At 43.2% G+C, this 13,253-nt stretch overlaps 1 protein-coding gene across 2 annotated transcripts in view; it reads right to left on the bottom strand.

Moving 5' to 3' along the window:
* CASR (calcium sensing receptor) overlaps window positions 1-13,253 on the bottom strand; it is a 227,488-nt gene that overhangs the window by 15,592 nt on the left and 198,643 nt on the right. For both annotated transcript variants that reach the window (XM_030203971.1, XM_030203972.1), the window contains exon 6: window positions 1,587-1,710. In XM_030203971.1, the coding sequence (XP_030059831.1) occupies window positions 1,587-1,710 (124 nt within the window). The remainder of the gene's footprint in view (window positions 1-1,586; window positions 1,711-13,253) is intronic.

Genomic DNA, 13,253 nt, shown 5'->3' with positions numbered 1-13,253 from the left:
CAGAGACAACAAACTGTAAATAAAATATATTTTTTTATTTTTTTTGCTTTAGGATAAAGTATTGTAGATGTGTTAAATGTTTATAATAGAACATGTAAATAAGGTAATCTTTTTATTGGACTAATTTTAATACATTTTGACTAACTTTCGGAGAACAAACCCCCCTTCCTCAGGTCAGGATAGGATACTGTAACAGCACTATATTGTACTGACCCGAGGACGGAGGTTTTGGCCTCTGAAAGCTAAATGTATTAGTCCAATAAAATGGTATTATTTTACTTTCTATATTTGTTTTATTTCTATTTGTTAATTTGTAAAGTGGTGATTGGTACTTGTTAGGTTTTTTTTCAAATTTACATCTGCTGTCTTTATATTTTGTACAGTACTAGGGGACAGTTTCTGTTTCTGTGGTGTTGCATTGTATGCAGAGTCTGGCATTGGGGGTTCAGTTTAATTTTTGTCTAAATAGAAAGTTTATGATTACTTATTCTATAGTGGATTAGGGTGTATCTGTGTTTGTGAAAAAGACATGGCTTTCAGTTGGCATTGACTGTGCAGGATCTACGCTCTGTACTATTCTGTCTGGTTTCGTTTTACAATAGGTGAATTGATGTTCTAGTGCTCACTGTAGTGTTTAAGATGCTTTCCTTTTCCTTGTGTGACTCATAGAAATGACTGCTTATGGTATGGTAGAATTGCTCTATAGGTCCTGAGTGTTTTGTATTTTCGGTATGCCTAGTACTGGATTTTGGAGGGGGGTGTTAAAAAATGACCGGCCCCGGGTGTCAACTACCCTAGGTACGCCACTGCTCCAGATACTTGTACCCTGGAATGGCCACTGTTGGAAGCAGGATACTGGGTTAGATAGACTACTGATCTGACCCAGTATGGCTATTCTTATGTCTCATATTCTAAAATGTCTCTTTTCTTTAACTGGGTCACTTGGCAGCTTTGTAAGTCCACCATCAAGGTTTCATCTCTTCCTTTTGCATAGTCGCTCACTTCTTGATCCCCAGAAGCTACGTCCTAAGTAGAGGAGTTGACACCATGAAAGAGCTACTTGTGCAGGCTGTTTAAGGACAAGACTTTGTCTTTTTGCACACATTGGTTACCTAATATTTTGTGCATTAAATTTAAGGTTTTGATTTTGGTTTTTAAGGCTCTAAACAATGATGTGCTGTTGAGTATTGCATCAAGTATGAAAATGTACTGCCTTACAAGAGTATTGTGTTCCCAATGGAAATGTCTTTTAGACATTTCCTCTCTCCACCAAGTCTGTCAAGATGTAGATTGTGTTCACAGGTTTGGTATTGGAGGTCTAATTTTATGGCATAATTTTCCCTTAAATCTGAGACAGTTAACTTCATATCTTCTGTTTAGAACGCAACTAAAAGCATATTTGTTCCAGCAAGCTTTTGCCCCAAATTAATTGGTCTTTAGTTACAATTTTTACTTTATTTGCTCATTTTAAAAGGTTTTTCATAGTTGTTTGCTTTAGTATGTTTTACATTTTATGAATGTTTGTTGTAACCTGCTTATATTTTATAGATAATGTGGGATAGAAAGTAGTTAAATAAATAAATTACCTGTTTCATCACTGTACTCTCCATCCGGGCAGGCCACGCATTCAAAGCAGCAGGTGGGCTCCCCCTCAATGATTCCTTTCCTGGTCCCTTCCTGGCAGTCTCTGCTGCAGTTTGAAAATGGCACCTTAACACAAAAATGTCAGGCTTAGAGCTGGCTGATGATTACCTTGCCTGTCAAGCAGATTGCATTCAAACAGGAAAACAGAAGGCTTGATACAACAGTATAGGGTATGAGGGAACAGATGAGGGGCAGGGGCAGTAGGAGAGGGAGCTCTTATATCGTTCATTTTAATGCAAAGCTACCAAGTTAGCCTGTACCAGGGGTAAGATTTCTCATACATTTTAGTACATGCAGCGCCTTCAGTGGTTGGAATCAGGGACTACAAATACCACACTGCAATGAGTTGAACGGTCGAAACCATGACTGGCCAAAAAGTCTCCCTACAAGAACTGGCTAACTTGACAGTTCCATTAAAGTACAGTGAAATAAAAATGATGGAAACTAAAAAGCTGGGGTAAAAGCCCCCTCCCCTTCCACTGCTACAGGCCTTCAGTATTTGTGGGCAATCCCCCATTCTATATAGTGGGACCTGGGTTGCACGCGCAAATCAGGTCGTATTCTGATTAGCGTAAGCAACTTAATTATCTTAACAATCCAATCAGTACCGATAATTGCCACATAACAAGCAATTATTGACACTAATTAACATTAATTAGAATTTATGCACACAACTTTCTAAGTGTATTCTAGTGATGTTTGTAATGTCTAAGACACAGGTTGAAAAGGGGGCGTGGCCATGGGCATGGAATTGATGGGTCATGGGCATTTCTAAAAACTATGCTTGCAATTTCTAAGACACAGGTTGGAAAAGAGGGCGTGGCCATGGGCATGGAATTGATGGGTCATGGGCATTTCTAAAAACTATGCTTGCTGTTACAGAATACACCCACTCACACCTAAATTACATGGACAGGTGCTAGGTGTATACTATAAATCGCACATATTTTAAAAACTATGCCTAACTTTAGGTCTAGTTTATAAAATACGCCTAGGTGTATTTTTTTCGGCACCAATTTTTAAGGCACATACATAAAATCTAGCCCAGTATGTGCAATGGCTGAGGTTTTATAGTCCCTGCCCAGGCGATAGGGACAACTGGGTTTGTGGCTAATATCTGATTTCTTATAACATGTCTCTTCACATCCCCCAAGCATGCATTTACAAAGATTACTGCTCCAAGGTGGAACTACGTAATACAACCTGTAGACTTCTTTTCAAGGCCAGGGTGAACTTTTGGCATCTCTAGGCATAGAAGCATGAAGAGAGATGTGTTGTGTCTCCCTCCAAGTATGTGGTGAAAGGGGCCATAAGGAACAGGACTCTTCCTCTTGAGGAAGGTCTCCTGTTACGAAGCACTCAGCCTCAGGAACAACATCCCATTTGACCACCTTAAGATTCAAGAATGGCTGGCAGCCATTCACTAATACTCCAAATGCTACCAGCCTGTTCTTATGCTGTCACGAGATGCCTAGCCACCCGCCTGGGTTACCCCATGGTCAGTTAGAGGGTCTATCCCTACCACAGCTCAGGTCTGCCTTCACCTGCCGCTCATGCTGTACACTAGCACCCTCCTCCCACCGACTGGGTCACAACCGCCTCTGGGCGAGTCTCCCGCTCTCAAATTATCCTCAGTGATTTCTAGGTTATTGGGGCCACACTCCCAGTGATCCCACAATTCCAAAAAAGCACTCACAGACCGAACACGAACCACCAGGATTCCTTATCAGTCCAAACAGGCAGAGTCAATAAACAATTGTTTATTGTCTTAAAACAATAAATTGAACAATGACACAATATGTGCAATCAGCAAACAATAACAGGTAACTGAAATATGGATCAATTATAGCACTAACTAAACATTTGTTTACTTTCTAAAAAGTACCTGTTTTATACAGGGCTTCAGCAAAGAGCTTTGTCTCTCTTTTCTCCCAGGCTGAAACAGGGGGAAAAACCAGTAAAAAAAAAAAAAAAGAGCTCCTGGGCCAATCAGAGCCCAAAACAGTCACATTTAACAACAACAAAAAAAACCTGGCTGCATCACTACAGGCATTTCCTTTATCTGTGTGCTAACTAAGGGGTCCTTTTACAAAGGCGTGCTGAAACATGGCTTGCGGTAGTGTAGGTGCGGGTTTTGGGCATGCGCCGATCCATTTTTTAACGTGCCTGTAAAAAAGGCCTCTTTTTTGTTGAAAATGGATGTGCGGCAAAATCAAAATTGCCGCGTGTCCATTTTGGGTCTGAGATCTTACTGCCAGCGGTAAAGAATCTGGGTGGTAATGACCTACAAATGTAAAAGAAGTAATAAACAGGGCCACAGACCTTTATGTAAGGAGAATAAATAAAAGTAAGAGAAAAAGGAAACCGATATGGTTCTCAAAGCAAGTGGCTGAGAAAATAAAGATTAAAGAGTTAGCGTTCCAGAAATATAGAAAATCTCAAGAGGAGGAACACGGGGAGGAATACCGGATGAAACTGAAAGAAGCCAAGAGAGAGGTACGTCTGGTGAAGGCGCAAGCGGAAGAACAAATGGCTAGAAATGTAAGGAGAGGAGACAAAAACTTCTTCAGGTATATTAGTGAAAGGAGAAAGACTATAAAGGGAATTGTGAGACTAAAAGATACAACAAAACGCTATGTAGAAAATGATGAAGAAAAAGCCAATTTGCTAAATAGATACTTTTGTTCTGTTTTCACTGAAGAAAACCCTGGGGAAGGACCGAGAGGGACTGGCAAAAGTACACCTGAAAATGAGGTGGATAGAGCGCCGTTCACAGAAGAGAGTGTGTATCAACAACTTGGAAAGCTAAAGGTGGACAAAGCCATGGGGCCGGACGGGATCCACCCCAGAATACTGAGGGAGCTCAGAGAGGTTCTGGCGGGTCCTCTTAAAGACTTGTTTAATAAATCCTTGGAGACGGGAGAGGTTCCGAGGGATTGGAGAACGGCGGAGGTGGTCCCTCTTCACAAAAGTGGGGATAGGGAAGAAGCTGGAAACTACAGGCCGGTAAGCCTCACTTCGGTTATTGGAAAAGTAATGGAAGCCATGCTTAAGGAAAGGATAGTGAATTTCCTGGAAGCCAATAAGTTGCAAGATCCGAGACAACATGGTTTCACCAAAGGGAAATCTTGCCAAACGAATCTCATTGAATTCTTTGACTGGGTGACAGGAGAATTAAATCAAGGACGTGCTATGGACGTAATCTACTTAGATTTCAGCAAGGCTTTCGACACGGTTCCCCACAGGAGGCTCTTAAATAAACTAGACGGCCTGAAGATAGGACCCGAAGTGGTGAACTGGATTAGGAACTGGTTGATGGACAGACGCCAGAGGGTGGTGGTGAATGGAGTTCGCTCGGAGGAGGGAAAGGTGAGTAGTGGAGTGCCTCAGGGATCGGTGCTGGGGCCGATTCTGTTCAATATATTTGTGAGTGACATTGCCGAAGGGTTACAAGGTAAAGTTTGCCTTTTTGTGGATGACACCAAGATTTCCAACAGAGTGGACACCCCGGAGGGTGTGGAAAACATGAAAAAAGATCTGAAGAAGCTAGAAGAATGGTCTAACGTTTGGCAATTAAAATTCAAAGCGAAGAAATGCAAAGTGATGCACTTGGGGAGTAGAAATCCAAGGGAGACGTATGTGTTAGGCGGGGAGAGTCTGATAGGCACGGACGGGGAGAGGGATCTTGGGGTGATAGTATCTGAGGACCTGAAGGCGACGAAACAGTGCGACAAGGCGGTGGCAGTAGCTAGAAGATTGCTAGGCTGTATAGAGAGAGGAGTGACCAGCAGAAGAAAGGAGGTTTTAATGCCCCTGTATAAGACGTTGGTGAGGCCCCACCTGGAGTATTGTGTTCAGTTTTGGAGGCCGTATCTTGCGAAGGATGTTAAAAAAATGGAAGCGGTGCAAAAAAAGCTACGAGGATGGTATGGGATTTACGTTCCAAGACGTATGAAGAGAGGCTTGCTGACCTGAACATGTACACCCTGGAGGAAAGGAGGAACAGGGGTGATATGATACAGACGTTCAAATATTTGAAAGGTATTAATCCGCAAATGAATCTTTTCCGGAGATGGGAAGGCGGTAGAACGAGAAGACATGAAATGAGATTGAAGGGGGGCAGACTCAGGAAAGATATCAGGAAGTATTTTTTCACGGAGAGGGTGGTGGACGCTTGGAATGCCCTCCCGCGGGAGGTGGTGGAGATGAAAACGGTAACGGAGTTCAAACATGCGTGGGATATGCATAGAGGAATCCTGTGCAGAAGGAATGGATCCTCAGAAGCTTAGCTGAAATTGGGTGGCGGAGCAGTTGGGGGGAAGAGGGGGTGGTGGTTGGGAGGCGAGGATAGGGGAGGGCAGACTTATACGGTCTGTATCAGAGCCGGTAATGGGAGGCGGGACTGGTGGTTGGGAGGCGGGAAATACTGCTGGGCAGACTTATATGGTCTGTGCCCTGAAAAGGACAGGTACAAATTCAAGGTAAGGTATACACATATGAGTTTGTCTTGGGCAGACTGGATGGACCATGCAGGTCTTTTTCTGCCGTCATCTACTATGTTACTATGTAAATGTCAAATGCCACTTGGCATGCGTCCGTTACGCGTGCCAGAAAAAAATATTTTTCAGACGCACGTAGTGGACATGCGTCAAAATTGAAATTACCACAACGGCCATGCGGTAACTCCAATTTGGCGCGCATTGGCGCCTGCACGGTTTAGTAAAAGGGACCCTAAAACAAAGAGAGGTCAGTCCTCTGTAACAGTTTTAAGCATAAACTTGCATCACCTGCTGGCCAAACTAGAGAAATACACTTCTGAATTAATTTAGGCAGTTTACAGGCTTAAAACACACTGTTCTGTCACACCTCCCTCCTCAAGAGAGAGACCCTAGACTGCGTCCTCTACAGACTGCTGATTGGGTCGCAATAGTCCAGTGTCAGGGTGGTTCTGGCTCCTCCTTTGTGGAGAAGCCATCAGCATTACCAAGTTCACTGTCTTTCTGGTGCTGTATGGTGAAGTTGTACATTTGCAGGGACAGGCTCCATTGGAGTAGTTTCCCATTCTCTCCTGAGACCCTCTTCAGCCAGATCAATGGATTGTGATCTGTGATGACAGTAAAGTATCGAAACAAAAAAAAAAACAGCACCATGGGCCTTTAAAAATGGAACACAGTTCTTTAATGAATGAGCCTTGACAAAAAGACCCGACACGGGCCGTGTTTCGGTGACTAGCACCTGCGTCAGGGGTCTACATAGAATACAAAACATAGAAATAATATATTTTTAAAATTCTTTAAACATATAATGAATAAAACCAAAGATTAATATTTAGACTCATCAAGCATACATATATAAGCCTATATAAACACCTAAAGCATTTAATATTTTAACATTGCATTTAATATTTTAACATTCTCATATATTATTATATAGTAATTTGAAAATAAATGGATAATTAATCAAAACAAAAATGGTAACTCACCACAGTGATGACGTGGAAAACTTGGGGAATAACTCGAATATATTCCTCTACAATATATTATTCCTTACTTTTGGACAAACATTTTTTTCATATATTAATATTATATGTTTAAAACGCTTATTTTAATTATTTATAATATATTTTATAAAAAGGTCATATTATATAATACTGGCTATAACTAAATTTCATATTCATAAAAGCTTAAACTAACAGGTCAAAAATAATTTTTTTAAACATTTTAAAATATACAATAAATTTCAAACATTACACTGATAATATCATAAACCTTCAAAAACATTCAAATCAGCACAGAAATGAATAAATATATACATCTTCAAATATAAAAAAGCCAAAACTATAATATCTAGTGGCATAAAAATATATTACTTCTATGTTTTGTATTCTATGTAGACCCCTGACGCAGGTGCTAGTCACCGAAACACGACCCGTGTCGGGTCTTTTTGTCAAGGCTCATTCATTAAAGAACTGTGTTCCATTTTTAAAGGCCCATGGTGCTGTTTTTTTTGTTTGGACTTTAATTTGTACTTCGTTCCCTCTCTTTTGTTATAGACAGTAAAGTATCGCCCATACAGATATGGTTGTAACTTCTTGAGGGCCCACACTAAGACCAGATACTCCTCTCTGCTATTCACTTGACAGAGTACAGCCCCAATGCCATATGCCGAGACATCAGTCTGTATCACAAATCTTTGCTGGTAATCAGGTGCAGCTAGTACTGACTCAGTAGCTAATGCTCTCTTTAATTTTTGGAAGGCCGCTTCACATTCTGGTGACCAAGTAACGATTTGGGGCATAGGCGCTGACTCTGTGGGTGCTGTGGGTGCTCGAGCACCCCCAATATTTCACCCACCGGAAGTTCGTTCCCTCTCTCCGAGTTCCAGGGTTGTCCCCCCCTCTGAGTTCCAGGGTCATCGTACCTCCCTCCGAGTTCCAGGGTCGTTGTCCCTCCCTCCCTCCCTTCGAGTTCCAGGCCCCCTCCCTCCGAATTTTAAAAGTCATCTTGACTTACCTTGTCGCCCTTGCAGAAACAGGAAATGAGGGCGAGACCAGAGCTGAGAGAGAGAGAAGGGAAAACTGAAGTAAGCGCCGAGCCTGCACGCTTTTTACCGCTGCTGCCGGCCACTGTAACCCCGACGAGGTAAGTCAAGATGACTTTTAAAATTCGGAGGGAGGGGGCCTGGAACTCGAAGGGAGGGAGGGAGGGAGGGAGGAAGGGAGGGACGACGACCCTGGAACTCGGGGAGAGGGATGATGACCCTGGAACTCGGAGGGGGGGATGACCCTGGAACTCGGAGGGAGAGGGGACCCTGGAACTCGGAGGGAGGGAAGGAGGGGGGACCCTGTGGAACTCGGAGGGAGGGGGGGAAGGGGAAGGGGACCCTGGAAATGGAAGGGAGGGAGGGGGGACCCTGGAACTCGAAGGGAGGGACCCTGGAACTCGGAGGGAGGGAGGGAGGGAGGGAGGGGGGACCCTGGAACTCGGAGGGAGGGAGGGACTCTGGAACTCAGAGGGAGGGACCCTGGAACTCGAAGGGAGGAAGAGAGGGAGGGAGGGGGGCCTGGAACTCGAAGGGAGGAAGAGAGGGAGGGAGGGGGGCCTGGAACTGGGAGGGAGGGAGGGGGCCTGGAAATCGGAGGGAGGATGGGGAGAGGAGGGGGATGGGAGAGGGAGGGAGGGGGACGGGGGGGGAGGGAAGGGGCAGGGAGGGGGACGAGGGGGGAGGGGGAATGCCCCAGCTATAAAAAAAAAATCAGCACCCCCAATCATTTTGAAAAGTTGGCTCCTATGATTTGGGGTAGTCTGTTTTAAGTCAAGTCAGGCAGGGGCTTGGCTATAGTGCTGTAGTGAGGCACAAACTTCCTGTAAAACCCTGCTGTTCTAAGGAAGGCTAATACTTGCTTTTTAGTTTGGGGAGTGGTTCAGTCTTGTATAGCTTTCACCTCAGCTGGTTCAGGCTTCAGCTGTCCACCTCCCACTCTGTGCCCTAAATATTGCGCTTCTGCGATCCCCCTCTGACATTTGCTGGGTTTTATAGTCAGGCAGGCCTACCTGATTCGGTCCAGTACCCTGCTCAAATGGATCAGGTGGTCATCCCAAGTCTGATTGTACAAAGCAATAACATCAAGATAAGCCCTATCATAAGAACATGAGTAGCCATACTGGGTCAGACCAATGGTCCATCTAGCACAGTAAAACAGCAAAAGTAGAGGCTGACAAATGTGCAAATCAATAGGGAGATAATATCAAGAAGCAGTTTATTCAGAATATTCATATCAAGGACCTTATCAGGTTTTGCTTTGATTCTCTGTGGAGGCTCCTCCTGTTTTCTTGGATTTGCTCTTCACTTCCATCTAGCACAGTATCCTGTTTTCCAAACAGTGGCCAAGCCAGGTCGCAAGTACCTGGCAGGAACCCAAATTGTGGCAACACTTCATACTACAAATTCCAGGGCAAGCAGTTGCTTCCCATGTCTGTCTCAATAGCAGACTCTGAACTTTTCCTCCAGGAATTTGTCCAAACTTTTTAAAACCCAGATACACTAACCACTGTTACCACATCCTCCGGCAAAGAGTTCCAGAGCTTAACTATTTGTTGAGTGAAAAAATATTTCCTCCTATTTGTTTTAAAAGTATTTCCATGTAACTTCCTCGAGTGTCCCTTAGTCTTTGTACTTTTGGAATGAGTACAAAATCGATTTACTTTTACTTGTTCTACACCACTCAGTATTTTGTAGACCTCAATCATATCTCCCCTTATCCGTCTCTTTTCCAAGCTGAAGAGCACTAACCTCTTTAGTCTTTCCTCATACGAGAGGAGATCCATCCCCTTTATCATTTTGGTTGCTCTTCTTTGAACCTTTTCTAATTCCGCTATATCTATTTGATAGCCAATATTATGTGCAGCTGTGAAAGGGTAATATACTGTATTATGTGCCCGTGTTCGCTTTACTACATAGGACACACAAAAAGGAAACTTAAAAATAGACTAACGGAGCATATTAGTAATATAAGAAACAAACAAAAAAAAGAAACACTGCTAGTTAACCACTGGTTAAGCAGAAAGCATAGTATAAAAGATTTAAAATGTGTGGTTCTAGTACAAATTGCACACCCTAAAAGAGGGGGTGACTTAAGTGTCCATTTGCACAATATAGAACAACGTTACATCTTCGAGTGGGATTCGGTGGCCCCTAAGGGCCTTAACCTTGAGGTAGAATGGTTATGAATGTGCATACGTCACTCATCTGGGTGGAGCTAGTGAGGTATTTAAACCCCAGTAGTGTGGACATTGGTATAGCGTTCTAGGGCGGACGTTACAACCCTGACTTGGAGTAAAAGTCCTGATGGTAAGCAGCCAATAATGTTGTACAATGATATGGAAGATATTATAAATATATGGTACATGAGCAATGTGCCCACGTTTGTTTGTGTTGTTGTATGTGTATTATAGAATCCAGTACATGGTTCCTCTTGATGAAGGAATGTTTTGAAATGCGGTCTCGCATTGAGGACCAGGATGATTTAAGGGCAATCAGCTGAATTGAACCTATATGAACAAGTTTTGTCGGTAGCGGTTCACGAGCCGCACGGCACCTTCCCGCAGAAGTTCCCTAAGATCTGAGAGACTTTCGTATGATATAAACAGTAAGATAAAGGAAATCATTAGAGCCAAAAAACAATCCTTCAGAAAGTGGAGAAGAGAACCAACTGAAAGTAACAGGATAGATCATAAGGAATGCCAAGCCAAATGCAAAGCGGAGATACCTGTAAGGAGGGCAAAAAAGGACTTTGAGAAGAAATTAGCGTTGGAAGCAAAAATACATAGTAAAAATTTTTTTAGATACATTAAAAGCAGGAAACCGGCCAAAGAGTCGGTTGGGCCGCTGGACGAAAATGGTGTTAAAGGGGCGATCAAGGAGGACAAAGCCGTAGCGGAGAAATTAAATGAATTCTTTGCTTCGGTCTTCACCAAGGAGGATTTGGGGGGGACACCGGTGCCGGAAAGAATATTTGAAGCGGGGGAGTCGGAGAAACTAAACAAATTCTCTGTAACCTTGGAGGATGTAATGGGTCAGTTCAGCAAGCTGAAGAGTAGTAAATCACCGGGACCTGATGGTATTCATCCCAGAGTATTAATAGAACTAAAAAATGAACTTGCGGAGCTACTGTTAGAAATATGCAATCTGTCCCTAAAATCGAGTGTAGTACCGGAAGACTGGAGGGTAGCCAATGTTACTCCGATTTTTAAGAAGGGTTCCAGAGGAGATCCGGGAAATTATAGACCGGTGAGTCTGACGTCGGTGCCGGGCAAGATGGTGGAGGCTATTATTAAGAATAAAATTGCAGAGCATATACAAAAACATGGACTGATGAGACAAAGTCAGCACGGATTTAGTGAAGGGAAGTCTTGCCTCACCAATCTAATGCATTTTTTGAGGGGGTAAGCAAACATGTGGACAATGGGGAGCCGGTTGATATTGTATATCTGGATTTTCAGAAGGCGTTTGACAAAGTGCCGCACGAAAGACTCCTGAAGAAATTGCAGAGTCATGGAATCGGAGGTAGGGTATTATTATGGATTAAGAACTGGTTGAAAGATAGGAAGCAGAGAGTAGGATTGCGTGGCCAGTATTCTCAGTGGAGGAGGGTAGTTAGTGGGGTCCCGCAGGGGTCTGTGCTGGGTCCGTTGCTTTTTAATGTATTTATAAATGACCTAGAGATGGGAATAACTAGTGAGGTAATTAAATTCGCCGATGACACAAAATTATTCAGGGTCGTCAAGTCGCAGGAGGAATGTGAACGATTACAGGAGGACCTTGCGAGACTGGGAGAATGGGCGTGCAAGTGGCAGATGAAGTTCAATGTTGACAAGTGCAAAGTGATGCATGTGGGTAAGAGGAACCCGAATTATAGCTACGTCTTGCAAGGTTCCGCGTTAGGAGTTACGGATCAAGAAAGGGATCTGGGTGTCGTCGTCGATGATACGCTGAAACCTTCTGCTCAGTGTGCTGCTGCGGCTAGGAAAGCGAATAGAATGTTGGGTGTTATTAGGAAGGGTATGGAGTCCAGGTGTGCGGATGTTATAATGCCGTTGTATCGCTCCATGGTGCGACCGCACCTGGAGTATTGTGTTCAGTACTGGTCTCCGTATCTCAAAAAAGATATAGTAGAATTGGAAAAGGTACAGCGAAGGGCGACGAAAATGATAGTGGGGATGGGACGACTTTCCTATGAAGAGAGGCTGAGAAGGCTAGGGCTTTTCAGCTTGGAGAAGAGACGGCTGAGGGGAGATATGATAGAAGTGTATAAAATAATGAGTGGAATGGATCGGGTGGATGTGAAGCGACTGTTCACGCTATCCAAAAATACTAGGACTAGAGGGCATGAGTTGAAGCTACAGTGTGGTAAATTTAAAACGAATCGGAGAAAAATTTTCTTCACCCAACGTGTAATTAGACTCTGGAATTCGTTGCCGGAGAACGTGGTACGGGCGGTTAGCTTGACGGAGTTTAAAAAGGGGTTAGATAGATTCCTAAAGGACAAGTCCATAGACCGCTATTAAATGGACTTGGAAAAATTCCGCAATTTTAGGTATAACTTGTCTGGAATGTTTTTACGTTTGGGGAGCGTGCCAGGTGCCCTTGACCTGGATTGGCCACTGTCGGTGACAGGATGCTGGGCTAGATGGACCTTTGGTCTTTCCCAGTATGGCACTACTTATGTACTTATGTACTTATAAGAACTGGGACTGGAAAACAGCATTTGAGATATTTGATCAAACAGAGACAATATCCATTACCAATGGTAGTGGTAAACAACAGATTTAAAAATCTTTCTGTTAAAAATCTTTCTGTGGACAGTTTATCTCCAACTGTATTAAGCAAGTGAATTATTCTCTGTGTAGATTAAGCATTGTGGATGAGTGGAAGGGGAATGACAGGGTATGAATGATGTTGGGCAAGTGTAAGTGAGTTCCGAGCAATTTCTTTTTGGGCACATGTTGTTTAATAAATGTCATAAATATATTAATGTGTTAAAGGAGTACTTAAAATGAATAGAATTGTTCAGCCTGTACTCTGATTACAGACTTTAAACCCTATATTTA

The sequence above is a fragment of the Microcaecilia unicolor genome, chromosome 5, assembly GCF_901765095.1.
Source record: "Microcaecilia unicolor chromosome 5, aMicUni1.1, whole genome shotgun sequence".
NCBI lineage: Eukaryota > Metazoa > Chordata > Amphibia > Gymnophiona > Siphonopidae > Microcaecilia > Microcaecilia unicolor.
Note: the sequence above shows the minus strand (reverse complement) of the source record. Positions and strands in the feature narration are given on the sequence as shown.